Consider the following 14117-nt stretch of genomic DNA (forward strand, 5'->3'; position numbering starts at 1 on the left):
ATCAATTATCTTAAAATAAATTACATTATATATATTTCTTTTTATTTTAACAAAGTAATTTAATCATAAAAATGTAGAAATTAAATTAAATTTTGTTTAATTTTAACACATTAAATTATAAAAACATACAAACAATTTTAAATAATTATTTTATTTTCTATTTATTAAGAAATTAATTAAATCATTAAATTGTCAAATTAAAATGAATAATTAAAAATAAAACATCTAGATAAATGCCAGTGTTTATTAGTGTGTTAAACAGTAACTAATCACATCATTACTCTTCATGGAAAGCAGCTTGAGCAAAGGAAATGCTTATAATCAAAGGTGGGTACCTGAATAACTAGTGGATCTTCTTTATAATTAGCTCTAATTAAAAATTTAAATAAACAGGTAGTTTAAAACGACAAAAATGTAAAAAAAAAAAAAAAAAAAAAATTAAATCAAAAATGTGAAAATTAAGATAAATTAAAAATGATGACATTTTTTTTATTTTCGTAATATTTCAACTTTATTCTCTAAATATTTAGAGTTTATTCTCAAAATATTTCAACTTTATTCTTGTAGTTTTTATACTTTCTTCTCGTATTATTTCGACTTTATTCTCTAAATATTTAGAGTTTATTCTCATAATATTACAACTTTATTCTTGAAATATTTTGACTTTATTCTCGAAATATTACGACTTTATTCTTGTAGTATTTCAAGTTTATTCTCATAATATTACAACTTTATTCTTGAAATATTACCACTTTTTTCTCGTAGTATTTTGATTTTATTTTTGTATGATTTTGACTTTATTCTCACAGTATTTCAACTTTTATTCAGAAAATATTTCCACTTTATTCTTGTAGTATTTTGACTTTATTCTTCAAATATTACAACTTTCATCTTGTAATCTTATTATTATTATTATTATTATTTTAACGTTGCACTAAAACACTGTTGTAATGGATCATTAGGCAGAAGGCTTAAGAGTTGCTTGATTAGACACTGAACAGACGTGTTGATTAATTATGTCTTTACACTTGTGTGGAGTTCACAAACTGCTGGATGAAGAATGAAAGTTAATCAGTTTTTACTGGCATTTATTTAATGATGAATATGTTTATAAACTCATCAATTCTTTTGGACATGAAATGTGAAATTGAAAGTCAAAAAGTAACTCATTCTGTGTGATTGCTACTGGTGACAGGTAAACTCTGATGTTTTCCGTGTGGTTTCGCTCGTGTTCTGCAGGTCAGTGGAAGTGAGGGAGACTCTGAACAGGAAGTCAGTCGATGAAAACTACAACAACGTTTCATCTCCGAGCCGCGGTCTGGCAGGAAAACTGCAGCAGCTGCTGACGCCCACGAGGAACCGCACATCTGTGCGACGGGCCGCTAGCGTGGACGACCGACGGCCAGGAGCCAACGGACACTCGCGCCGCACATTAGAGCAGAAACCTTCGCGCAAGAGCCAGATGGCTGAGAGTCTGCTGAAGGCCAAGGAGCGGCTCTACAACGCCACGTCTGAGGTGACGAGAAATAGGGGTCATGTGAAATTTATTCAGAACAATTGCTGATGAACAGGACAACGACAGAGTCTATTAGAATGCAGTTAGATGAGCGACAATTCAAGATATCAGTGCAAAAAATCACCCTATAATTCAACAAGTTAATATTGTGTTCACTTTTAGACGCAATATTGCCTGTTTTTGCTCAAATTCACAAACTAAAATAGTTCTGTTCAAAGTCACAGCAGAACTGATGAGCATCTCTGATCAACACAGAGTGGGGATTCGTTACTGGATGAATTAATGGTTTTGAATGAATCGAATGAGTCAGTGATTCAGTGACTCATTCATAAAGAATCAGCTCTTTGAATTAATCATTTGAATGAATGATTCAATGACTCACTCATTAAGACAGTGACACACCGCCATCTACTGGTGCTATTAGATTCATATTAAGAGTTTCATTTTGTAAAACTCATTTTATATGTGACCCTGGACCACAAAACCAGTCATAAGGGTAAAGTTTTTGAAATTGTTAGAATAGGACAATATTTAGCTGAGATACAAGTATCTGAAATTCTGTAATCTAAAAAAATCTAAATATTGAGAAAATCACCTCTAAAGTTGTTCAAATGAAGTTCTTGTCAATGCATATTACTAATCAAGCATTAAGTTTTGCTATATTTACAGTAGGAAATGTACAAAATATCTTCATGGAACAGGATCTTTATTTAGTATCCTAATGATTTTTGGCATAAAGTCTATAATTTTGACCCATACAATGTATTGTTGGGTATTGCTACAAATATAACCCGGCTACTTACGAATAGTTTTGTGGTCCAGGGTCACATTTTCAATATTCTTAAAAAAAATTATTATCATTTATTTATGCAATTTTGAATCAAAATATTTCTTTCTAAAGCTACTTTGTAATGTCTATTTAGTGCATTTCTCATCACAATAGTCATTTTAAATTATCTTTTGGGAGTAATTTCTCTTAATTTGTGATTATTTGGAGTGATTAATCAACATTTATTGTAATTAATTAGGTTACATTTTATTCGCTCAACAACCCTAATAATAATTATACCATTGTGTCTATAGAGTTCTCTGTCTGTAGGGAGTGACATTGACATGACGGACGTCCAGACACTGGCAGTTCCTCTCAGGAAGTCGTGGGATTCTGCACAGGAAGTGGCGGGCATTGAGGTTAGTGACATCTTTGAGTGACAAGACTTAATCTTTGGCAATATTATGGACCATTGGAAGAATGAAATATTGACACTGTAAAGCTGCTTTGACAGTCATGCTGACGTGTGACTGAATGAGAGCAGAATCAGTCTCAGTGAGTGTTTATCTGTGTGTCTGTGTGTCTGCGCAGGTGCTGATGTCGAGCTGCTCGCTGTGCCGCAGCTGTAATTCTCTGGTTTACGATGAGGAGATCATGGCGGGCTGGTCGTCTGATGACTCCAATCTCAACACCACTTGTCCGTTTTGCTCCGCGCCGTTTGTCCCGCTGCTGAACGCAGAGATCTGTGACCTGGGGCCCGTCTGCAGGTAACGCAGACTACTAGAATGAACACTAGAAAAATAAAAACAAAATCAACATTACCTGAAATAAAATAATTTCAGCTGGTTTCCAAGGTGGCATTTCTAAAGTAAGTCAAACTAGAACTAAAATAATATTAAAATATTGCTGCAATCAGTGATTACCGGGTTCAAGCACTTTAAGGCATTTAAGCACATATGAAAAAAGACATGGTTTAGCAAGTCTGTAACGACCTAATCACTGATTGAAAAACAGCATTTTTGGCAAATACAGGTATTTAGCCATATAATTATGTTTTTTAAACTGTTATGATGTTATAGCGCCAGCTGTGGTCTGATCTCCTGATCACCGTTTGCATGTGCTCAGCAGGTTTCCTGAAGTTTTGAGTTTTCCTTTAGGATTTATAGGATTTGGAGTAAATTTGGACAGGCCCCTTTTCTAAATGACCCCATTATAGCTTCCCAAAGCTTTATATATATACATATAATTATTGACCTAGAGAGTCTAGAGAATTGTACTCCAGTGTTTTTCCCAGATTGATGCGAAAAACCTAGGACTAGTTTGCAAAAGTAGGTTTTAGACATTGTAACGGTTTCTCTATCTCTCAAACAAAAAAAACAGCTATACAAATTTTTGAAGGAGGGATCAACTGCATTGCTTTACATCAATATACTCTGGTACACCAATCAAGATTTTACCCAGATCTGTTTGTTCATTAAGTTCTTGTTCATAGGCAAGCCCAACATACACAAAATCCACATTTCATGATAAGATTCTTCAAAGACTTCCATTCAAACTATTTATGGGTACCCCAATTTTGAATAAACCAAACAGTCTTATCAAGGGAAAGTCACTTGTACTTGATAAACAGTCCAGACTCAGAATGTAGAAAATGTCCCATTTGCCCTGGTTCTTCAATGATAGCACCTCCACATAATTCCCAAGACATGTGCCGATGAATAAGGAGAGGAATCCCATAAACAAAATCCTTCTACAAAACAAAATACAAACATTCAAAAAAACAAAACCCATTCATAGAAGTTATGTGAATGGCAACCTCAAAGTAAAATAACTGTTGCCTCAAAACTACATACAGACAAGTATCAAAACTAATCAATAAACCACTTAACAATTATAAACAAACTTTTACTTACAATTGAGCAGCAAACACTCAACAAGGATCTCTCAAGGAAGGATAGAAGCATTAGACAAACCATTCTGTCTTCTCTATCACTCTACAACTTCCTGATCTTTTATCCTACCCAGCGAGCTCACTAAGACCCCCTGGTGGTGAGGATGTTCAAAATACTGTTACAACATCTTCTCAAATATTTAACAAATGATTGGTTATAAGAAGTGGTTCTAGAGGCAGTCCATAATGAGGAGTTCTGTCATATGATATGAATATCGCGCGACATACAATTACGCCATTGAAAAGTGCGATATCACCACCCCCAGTGGCTTATTTCTTTCAAATTTTTATCAGACCATTGGGGCTATGAGTTAAACATGCCCACCAAGTTTTGTTCCAATCGGCCTCCATTAACCATGTCTAACAGGTCAAATTTGTCGACCAATGGCGGCCATGTTTTTTGAGATATGCAAATGTCAATTTGTTGAAGGGACAAATGGTTGCGCAGTTATAGCCACTTACGTGTGTGTTCTGAGTTTTGCGAAGATATCTCATTCCGTTCAGGAGTTATAGACATTTTACTAAAAGTGACCCTGTCTCTTTTGAACGTTTTGGCTTCCCTTTGCGACTTTTTTTTATAATTATTGATATTTACTCTCCAGAGAATCTTTCTGCACTGTATTGGTTCCGATTGGGCAAAAAAACCTAGGACTAGTTCGCAAAAGTAGGTTTTGCAAAAAATCCAAAATACCCCCCAAAAATTTATGGCTGTAGCGCCCCCTTCAGGCCAATTGTGGCGAGCCTTGGTGACATTGTTGGCGGTGTGAGTTTCAAGTTTTCAAGGTTTGGTCTGAATCATCAGTTTTATGTGGAGATCGCTGATCTGTGACCATTCTAACAATTGCGAAAGGGTTTCAGAGCTACATGCTTGAATCCCTAAAAACCATGCAGACATATTAAAAATATAATAAATAAAGTGACAAAACACTCAAATTTGAACTAACATTAAAATAGAACATATAAAATAAACATTTATATTTATAAGTTATAAATATTAATGACACTAAAATAACACTTGGTAACACTTGCTTTGATTAGATATTTCCTATAGGGTCATTTGAAATGTGTGTACATCTTCTTAAACTAATAAAACATAAATGTGTGTGTGCAGTGTGGAGCGCAGTAATCTAAGGTCAGAGGATGAGCTAGAGAACGTCATGCGACCTCCCGCCGGTCCGGACGACACTCTGCAGCACCTGTGCAACGGCGTCAAAGAGACGGACTCCAGCTCCGAGACCAGCAGCCAATCGGAGAGCAGCGTGCCGTCGGTGGGCGGAGCCCCGCAGGTGACGGTGGCGTACCTGAGCCCGCTGGTGCTCCGCAAGGAGATGGAGAGTCTGCTGGAGAATGAGGGTGAGGCTGTTCTCTCTCAGGTCCAGCTGCTGGACAGTCACTCCATCCTCTTCTGGAATCTGGTGTGGTACTTCACTCGCCTCGGCCTGCCCAGTAACCTGCTGCAGCTGCTGCGGACGTCACCACTGACCACACGCCTCACGCAGGTCTCAAATAGACACACTCACACACTCACACACTTACAGAGGAGCTCAGCTGACGGTGTGTTTGTTTGCTAGGGGTCAGAGGGCACGGCAGTCCGCGTAAAGCTGCTGTGGGACACACTGACGCCGGATACGGAGCAGTGGCCGCCGCTCTACATGCTCTGGAGGATTCACAGTAAGACACACACACACACACACACACACACACACACACACACATACACACACATACACACACACACACACACACACACACACACACACACACACACACACACACACACACACACACACTCACACTCACACACACACACACACACACACACACACACACACACACACACACACACACACACACTCACACACACACACACACACACACTAATGGTGCTCCATTCATACCTGGGTCTGAATGACCCGGACATAAAACATGTCACATGTTTATTCATAAATGTGACCCTGGACCACAAAATCACTCATAAGGGTCAATTTTAGAAAGCTGACAGCTGAATAAATAAGTTTTCCTTTGATGTGTGGTTTGTTAGAATAGGACAATATTTGTCTGAGATACAACTATTTGAAAAGCTAGAATCTGAGGGTGCAAAACAATCTAAATATTGAGCAAATTGCCTTTAAAGTTGTCCAAATGAAGTTCTTAGCAATGCATATTACTAATCAGAAATTAAGTTTTTATATATTTATTGTAGGAAATTTCCAAAGTATCTTCAAAGACCACAATCTTAATAACCTAATGATTTTTGGCATAAAAGAAAAATCTATCATTTTGACCCATACAATGTATTTTTTTGGACTAGGGTCACAGATATTTTTAAAAACTAACGTAAAAAAACCCCAAAGAATTGACATGTATTTTGAGGCTCTTAAAGCGTTTTAAAAGTCCATTCCTTTACTAAAAACTGCAGTTTTCATGTATTATTTCTGGGCCAAAATGTACATGAATGAGGGAAAAACACTTGTGAAGCGCCAAATGCGAGTGAAAATCAGCACTGCTGACTATATCTATTCACCAGCAGTATTACAGTATTAATAATCTTTCAATTGCTGTTATTGATTGATGCGATTCCCCTCCCGTCCTGCAGGTGGCGTCCCCATGCGCAGCTACAACTGGCGGCATCACAACCATCCCTTCAGCCTCGTCTTCCTGGAGGAAGTGCTGCGCTGGGTCGGCATGAACGAGGTACACAAGGCCATCACGCTCTTCCTGGATACGGTCGCTAAGCAGCCCGGAACTCCGCGGATACAGAGGTGAGGTGATGCTCAGGTGATGCTCAGGTGAGTGTGAACGTGACTCTGATGTGTGTTTGTGTGGATCTACAGGAGTCTGTACAGAGAGATGCTCTTCCTCACGCTGGCCGCAATGGGCAAAGATCACGTTGGTGAGTCACGCAAAACCAGCTCTTAACCCTTGCATTTATTTTTATTTCAGTTTTAGTAAGTTTAGTACTTCAACTTAAAGGAATAGTTCACCTAAAAATGAAAATGTGCTGATAATTTCCTGACTCTAGATCCGTCCAAAATGTTTGTGACTTTTATTTCTTCAATAGAACAGTAAAGAAGATTTTAGCTGAAATTATGCTCCTTAGCAGTTCATTAAATGCAAGTCAATGGCTGCCGTCACTTTGAGTGTCAAAACAAAGCATATCAGGCAACACAAAATTAATACCAATGGCTCCTGGCGATATATTGAGGTCAGGACTTCAAATCACGTATCATTTGATTCAGATCGGGACAAGTCTTAAATTTGCATTGCCTGATGGTTTTTTTGACTCTCAAAGTGCTGGTAGCCATTCACTTACACATTATGAATCAACAAAGATCACGGTTTTGGCTAAAAATCTTTACTGTTTTACTGAAGATACTTGGATGATCTGAGAGTGAGTAAATCAATAGCAAATGTTGTTTATTAGGTGAACTATCACTTTAAGTGGAATTTTTTATATTTATTTTTTATTATATTGTTATTTTTGAATGTCTCAGCTTTATATCAATTACTAAAAGTGATAAAATGCTTGTACCTCAAGACATCAAGCAGGTGTCGTGACCTTAGTGAACAGATGCTCAGAATGAAAATGTCATTGAACAGTGTTTAATCTGTGTGTGTGTGTGTGTGTGTGTGTGTGTGTGTGTGTGTGTGTGTGTGTGTGTGTGTGTGTGTGTCCACAGCTTCGTTTGATAAGCGTTATAAGGCGGCATATGTGCGCTTGAACAGTTCTCTAGGCCGAGAGGAGCTGAGGAGGAAGAGAGTCCAGCCACCCAGTCCTAAAGCCGTCGACTGCAGACGCTGCTTCCTGTTGCCGCTGGAGTGCTGAACAAACACACACACACACACACACACACACACACACACACACATACGCACTCCGCTTGTCTCGTGTCGTCTCGCTGTCGTCTTCACGCCGCTTGAGGAGGAAACACGACACACGGTCCGAGCGCTTCTGCCGGTACGGTCACTGCGGATGCCGCTGTGCATTATGGGAACGCGTGACCCTTTCACCAAAAACTGCTTGAAAAAATGCCCAGCAAACTGACACCCGACCGCCCCTCGGACGATTTCATAGGATGTGATGTAGCGTCTGGATTTACCTCGATTATTTGTGGTTTGATTTCATGGAACTCAACGGCATCATGGGAGTTTTTAAGATGATTCTGCACTGGAGTGACGCTCTGAGCTGCTTCTTGTTTGTGTGAGATGTTTCCCGACCGGCAGATCCGTCGTCTCTGTTGTGGACAGGAGTTAAACTCGTCTAGTTAGTGTGTGAGAGAGGAGGCAGTGCTGCTGTGGATCTACAGTCGTTTTAAAGGGTGTCATGTGATGCGCTGTGACTGTAGGAGGATCCTGGAGAATCATGACTTCCTGTGACCCCCGTCAGGATCACGTTCAGATCGTTTACCCACAAACCAGCTGGTTTGAGCATTGAGCCGTTATTCACACGACTATCAAACACATTCACCTCCAAACTCTCACTCAGTTCTGTCATCATTTCCCCTGAAACACATAAGAAGAGATTTTGAGAAATGAACCAGTGTTTTCTGTTCATATTATCAAAGTTATCACTAAGTTTTGTTTGGCTCCCAAAATTCTTCAAAATACCGTTACATTTATTCATTTATCAAATGATCAGTTTTTCAAGACATGAGGAGAGTGAATGATGACAGAATGATGATTTTTGTCTCATTAAATGCACACATCAGGGTTGAATTTGTAGATTTTATTTCACTGTTTTCAGTCCCATCTGATGATAATTGTTTTATTTTATTTTTTTATTTTTTGTTTTCTATAAAAAAAAAACCAGGATATTATACAAAAATTATGAAGGAACTACTTACATTCAATGCAGCTGACTTCCTGTACATTTCACAATATGTTTTTAACACCAAGAGAACTAAAACAAAATTACACTTACAGTGTTTAGTTTACAACAATCAATTACATTATTGTTTGACAAATTTTTGTTAATTTAATAATCAAATAACACTTTACAGTAAGGTTTGATTTGTTAATGCATTAGCTAAAATGTTAATCAGCAATATATATTTTACAGCATTTATTAATCGCTTTATTTTTTAAATGTAATGCAATTTTTAAAATGCATTGTTCATGTTTGCAGTGCATTAACTAATGTTAACAGATTTTAATAATGTATTAGTAAATGTTCAAATTGACATTATATAAGACGAATAAATGCTGTAAAAGTGTTTTTCATTGTTAGTTGATGTTCACTGAACAAATGAAAGCTTACTGTAAAGTGTTCCCAAAAATCTGAACAAAGAAGACTTGATTTTCTTCAATCAAATGTGATCTTCTGCGATTGATCTGCTCTTGTTCTGTTGCGTCGGGAAGCGTCTCTCTCTCGTTTGCTCTTCTGATCCGTGTTTCTTGAGTTTTTGTGTTTGTCTGTGAGTTTGTTCTTCTGGAGTGAAATGGCTGTGATCTGTGTTTAAAATCAGAGGAAACGCTCTTGACTGTAGGATTGATGCCACCTTCATTAGTCTTAATTTTATTAAGGAGGGATATGAAGCTGCTAGAAGAGTTTTAGTGGCATTAGAGGAAGTGATGTAAGAGGAAGCTGTAGTTTGTGCTCTCATTCACTGCAATAACCGCGGAGCAGCCGAGCTTCACTGCAGCATGAACGTCTGCATTTATCAAGACGACAGAGATTATAAAGCTATATTTAAGTTTTCATGTGTTTGCTGTGCTAATTTATATTGATGTGACCTTTGACCTTTGTTGTGAATGTTGTTTTGTTTTTCCTTTTTTAAGAAAAGAGTTTTAAGAACCAGCATTCTGTCTGTTTCTTCACATCACTGACGTGTTTATTAGAAATAATTAGCACAAGACCTTTGACTACACATATACACATGTACACGTTTGTGTGTGAAAATATGTAGAAAATGTAATGCAGAATAAAATATAAAACAAACAAAGAATATAATTATCTGAGATATAGAGAGAGAAAAAATGGCTAGCAACATTACCAATCATATAATACAGAAATGTATGAATTGTGTAGAGTAAAACATCAAAAATTGGCAAAAGTCATTATAATTTAACACATCCACACTCACATAAATTTCATGTCATTTACAAATTTTATCCACTGAACTATAATAGAATAAATTAACGAGCCATAACCTAAAAATAAAAACAAATTCTGTTTAACAATTAACAGAAAACACTGGAAAGGGCCACAACTCCATGATGAGAAAAATGAAAATGATTTCTTGACTGTGATCTTTTGAATTGAGAGGTAATTTTGATAGTAATAATAAAATGGTTGATGTGACACAACTCTAAAACTAAATCAACACAAGTTGAAGAAAAGCACAGAAACACATGGTCACTCAGCTGGACTCACATAATGTCTGTATGAGGATTTATTACACATTTATTCTGATGTTATTTCACTGACAGAAGTTTAGCTGCAGTATTAATGTCATGAAGAGAAAAGAAGAGACTCTATAACATCTCACTGTTACTGATTCATCATCAGCTCAAAGCATTATGGGTAGAATCTCTCGTCAATCTATTCTGATTCATCAACACAGTTTCACTGATGATCCAACTAGACAAACCCAAAACCCAGGATAAAGCGGCTGAGTGAATGTGGTCTGGACTGTGTGGATGAGGCTCATTGTGTCAGAGACGCTGTAGAAGGACAGAGTTCCTGCACTGTGATCCACAAACACTCCTATTCTACTGCTGATGGACTCTACAGGTAGAACAGTCGTTATGTTATTGTGTCTGAATGAGCAACGGGAGGGAGAGCGGAACAAACTCCAGGACTGATCATTAGATCCAAACCGAGACTCATTACCCCGTCCCTTCCTGCTGATGCTCTTATATGACACTGATATATACACACTTGTCCCCCTCCACTCCAGCTCCCAGTAACAGCGTCCACACACACTCTCTCTACACAACACCTGATACCATCGATCAAATCTGTCTGGATGATGAGGATACGACTGATCAGTGCCAGTGTAAGTAATCACTCTGTTACTCTCAGACAGACGGAGGTGTTTATGTGCTGTGTTTGGATCCAGAGTGAGCTGATGGGAATCTGATGGAGATAAAACACATCAGAATCAGGAATTATGAATCTGTTTGATCTTTTCATGTAGCTGAACTCTTCATGTTCAGTGTATCATCAGTGTCTCAGTACAGATGAGCAGATATCCTGAGCAAATCATCATTTACATCATCAATTAGAAAACTCTTCTTTCACCTTCTACAGGAAGAACATGAACACACTCAGTGAGTTTTTCTGCTTGTTTTCTTACTGACTTACATTGTAGGAAGTCGTTCCTGGTCCAGAGAACAATGTTGGTGGATGTGACTGTGGAAATCAACAGACATGAACAGTGTGATTCTCATGATCCTGCATTCATTTCTAAGACATTTCTAATATGATGTTCTCCATGATATGAGATGATGATGGACTCGTTTCTGAGAGCAGATGAATCTCCAGGACTTTACCTCTGTCTGAGATGGTCTTGAGCTCCTTTTGGCAGAAATCCTCCAGTTTGTCTCTCAGCTGACGGACAGATTCTCTCAGACCATCAAAAGAGACTGGATAAATTAAGGAGTCTTCATTTACGTCTGTAGATTCAGGAGGTGCTGAGAGAGACTGGACACTCTACAGAAAACAGAAATTAAACCTCTTCAGCTCCACACTTCACCCAATAACCTGCACCAACATCAGATTTGACTAATCTTTAGTAACTCACCTCAATCCAGCACTTTCACAGCATCAGCTTCATTCTTCTCATATTCATTATATCACATTAGAGCTACAGATTATAGTATTTGACACTTACACCATATGTGATCTTTCTAGGAAATAGTTTGGATGATAAAACATCTGCAAAGAACAAAAATGTCCATCTAACAGCTCAAGCACATTAATGGAGTCTCATTGTAGGGTTGAATAGATTTGCTCAGGAAAAGCAGCTCAAAGGCTACGATTAGACTGACCATTATTTATAACTTTAGAGCAGTTAGTGTCACAGCAGGATCTGACTCAAGTTCACTATGATCCTGTTCTTCTAGATCTGTGTTACCTGCAGGAACTGGATGTGATCCTGTGTGTGTGAAAGCTGCTCCAGCTCAGCGTCTCTCCTCCTCAGATCATTGATCTCCTGCTCCAGTCGCTCCAGACGTCCTTCAGCTCGACTCACTGCTCGCTTTTCATGATCTCTGATCAGCCGTATCAGCTCAGAGCGGCTTCTTTCAATGGAGCGGATGAGCTCAGTAAAGATCCTCTCACTGTCCTCCACTGCTGTCTGTGCAGAGCGCTGTTAGGACACACAGTGATTCAGGCTTCAGTGGGACTGAAAGAGACAAGAGAGTCTGAACTGAGACTGAGACAAACTTCTCTTCTTCTCCAGACTCACCTTATGAGACTCCACAGTCTCTCTCAGCTGCTGAACATCTTTCTCTCTCTGCTGGATTCTCTGCTGGAACGTCTTCTGCGTCTCCTTCAGCTGCTTCTGCAGGACAAACGGATGATAGTGAATGTCTCAGAAAACTACTGACACTAAATCATCATGTGAACAGATCAATCCAGTAAACGCAGGGTAAGGCAGTTTAAAGGTCACTTATCTCAAAAGATAACTAATGGCTGTAGATTCAAACTCCAGAAGTGATACATGAACTATGAAGAAGCATAAAGAGTGTCAGCAATATTACATCAGTGTCTAGTTTAAAATACCTGTTTCTCTGTCCTCTTTTCTGCAGCTGATACGATGTTGTGGTTTTTATGTTCAATAATAGTACACACCATACATATACATTTGTGATCAGTGCGACAGAAAAACTCAAGGATCTTCTCATGTTTCTGGCAGATCATCTCCTGCAGTCGTCCAGTGGCATCAGTCAAATTGTGTCTCTTTCCTTTAAACAAACTCTCATGTTGTTCAAGGTGATTCTGACAGTAAGAGTTCAGACACATCAGACAGGACTTGACGGCTTTGTATCTTCTTCCAGTACAGACGTTACACTCCACATCTCCAGCTCCAGCGTAACAGTCAGCGTCAAGTTTGGTCTTCTTCAGTTTCTCCACCACTTCAGCCAGCATGGTGTTTCTAGCTAAAGCAGGTCTTGGACTGAAGGTCTGTCTGCACTGAGGGCAGCTGTAGACTCTCATCTGATCCTCCTGATCCCAGCAGTCTGTAATACAGATCTTACAGTAACTGTGTCCACACTGGATGGTCACTGGATCCTTCAGAAGATCCAGACACACTGAACACATGAACTCATCTTGAAAAAACTGGGCTCCTGCCATTTTACTGCTTGAATACAGAGACTCAAACACACAACAGCTCAACCACAGTTCAGTTTCTCTTTTGCAGAACTCACGTGATTCCTGTTTCCTGGTTCTGTGTTGAGTGACGTGTGCAAAACAGGCGTGTCTGTGAGTCTGTAAAGTAGGTTCCTCATTCCTGCTCCTCTAGAATGTGTATAGATACATGCTCACTCACACACAGACACACACACACACACACACACACACACACACACACACACACACACACACACACACACACAGACACACACAGACACACACACACACATATACACACACACACACACACACACACACACACACACACACACACACACACACACACACACACAAAAACACACACACACACACACACACACACACACACACACACACACACACACACACACACACACACACACACACACACACACACACACACACACACACACACACACACACGTTTGTTCCACTATCCTTGTGGGGACATGCATAGGTGCAATGTATTTTATACTGTCCACACTGTATTTTCTATCCCCTTAACCTATCCCTAACTCTAAACCTAACCCTTAGAGGGAAC

The 14117-nt window shown here is 38.8% G+C and overlaps 2 protein-coding genes across 3 annotated transcripts in view; one reads left to right on the forward strand and one right to left on the reverse strand.

Moving 5' to 3' along the window:
* The window catches only part of dennd4b (DENN/MADD domain containing 4B), a 116492-nt gene extending 106459 nt beyond the window's left edge, over positions 1 to 10033 (forward strand). For both annotated transcript variants that reach the window (XM_073847694.1, XM_073847695.1), the window contains exons 20-27: positions 1240 to 1516; positions 2600 to 2704; positions 2877 to 3052; positions 5348 to 5735; positions 5808 to 5907; positions 6833 to 6998; positions 7071 to 7129; positions 7917 to 10033. In XM_073847694.1, the coding sequence (XP_073703795.1) occupies positions 1240 to 1516; positions 2600 to 2704; positions 2877 to 3052; positions 5348 to 5735; positions 5808 to 5907; positions 6833 to 6998; positions 7071 to 7129; positions 7917 to 8062 (1417 nt within the window). In that variant the 3' untranslated portion in view covers positions 8063 to 10033. The remainder of the gene's footprint in view (positions 1 to 1239; positions 1517 to 2599; positions 2705 to 2876; positions 3053 to 5347; positions 5736 to 5807; positions 5908 to 6832; positions 6999 to 7070; positions 7130 to 7916) is intronic.
* Positions 10034 to 10167: 134 nt separating this feature from the next.
* Positions 10168 to 13590, reverse strand: LOC141343100 (tripartite motif-containing protein 16-like). Its single transcript, XM_073847696.1, has 6 exons — positions 12965 to 13590; positions 12648 to 12743; positions 12315 to 12548; positions 11731 to 11890; positions 11543 to 11590; positions 10168 to 11314 (listed from the first exon to the last, which is right to left on the reverse strand). Exons 1-6 carry the CDS (start codon positions 13535 to 13537, stop codon positions 10791 to 10793), a joined length of 1635 nt encoding a protein of 544 aa, XP_073703797.1. The 5' UTR covers positions 13538 to 13590; the 3' UTR covers positions 10168 to 10790.
* Positions 13591 to 14117: the final 527 nt, after the last annotated feature.

The sequence above is a fragment of the Garra rufa genome, chromosome 9 (assembly GCF_049309525.1).
Source record: "Garra rufa chromosome 9, GarRuf1.0, whole genome shotgun sequence".
NCBI classification, from domain to species: domain Eukaryota; kingdom Metazoa; phylum Chordata; class Actinopteri; order Cypriniformes; family Cyprinidae; genus Garra; species Garra rufa.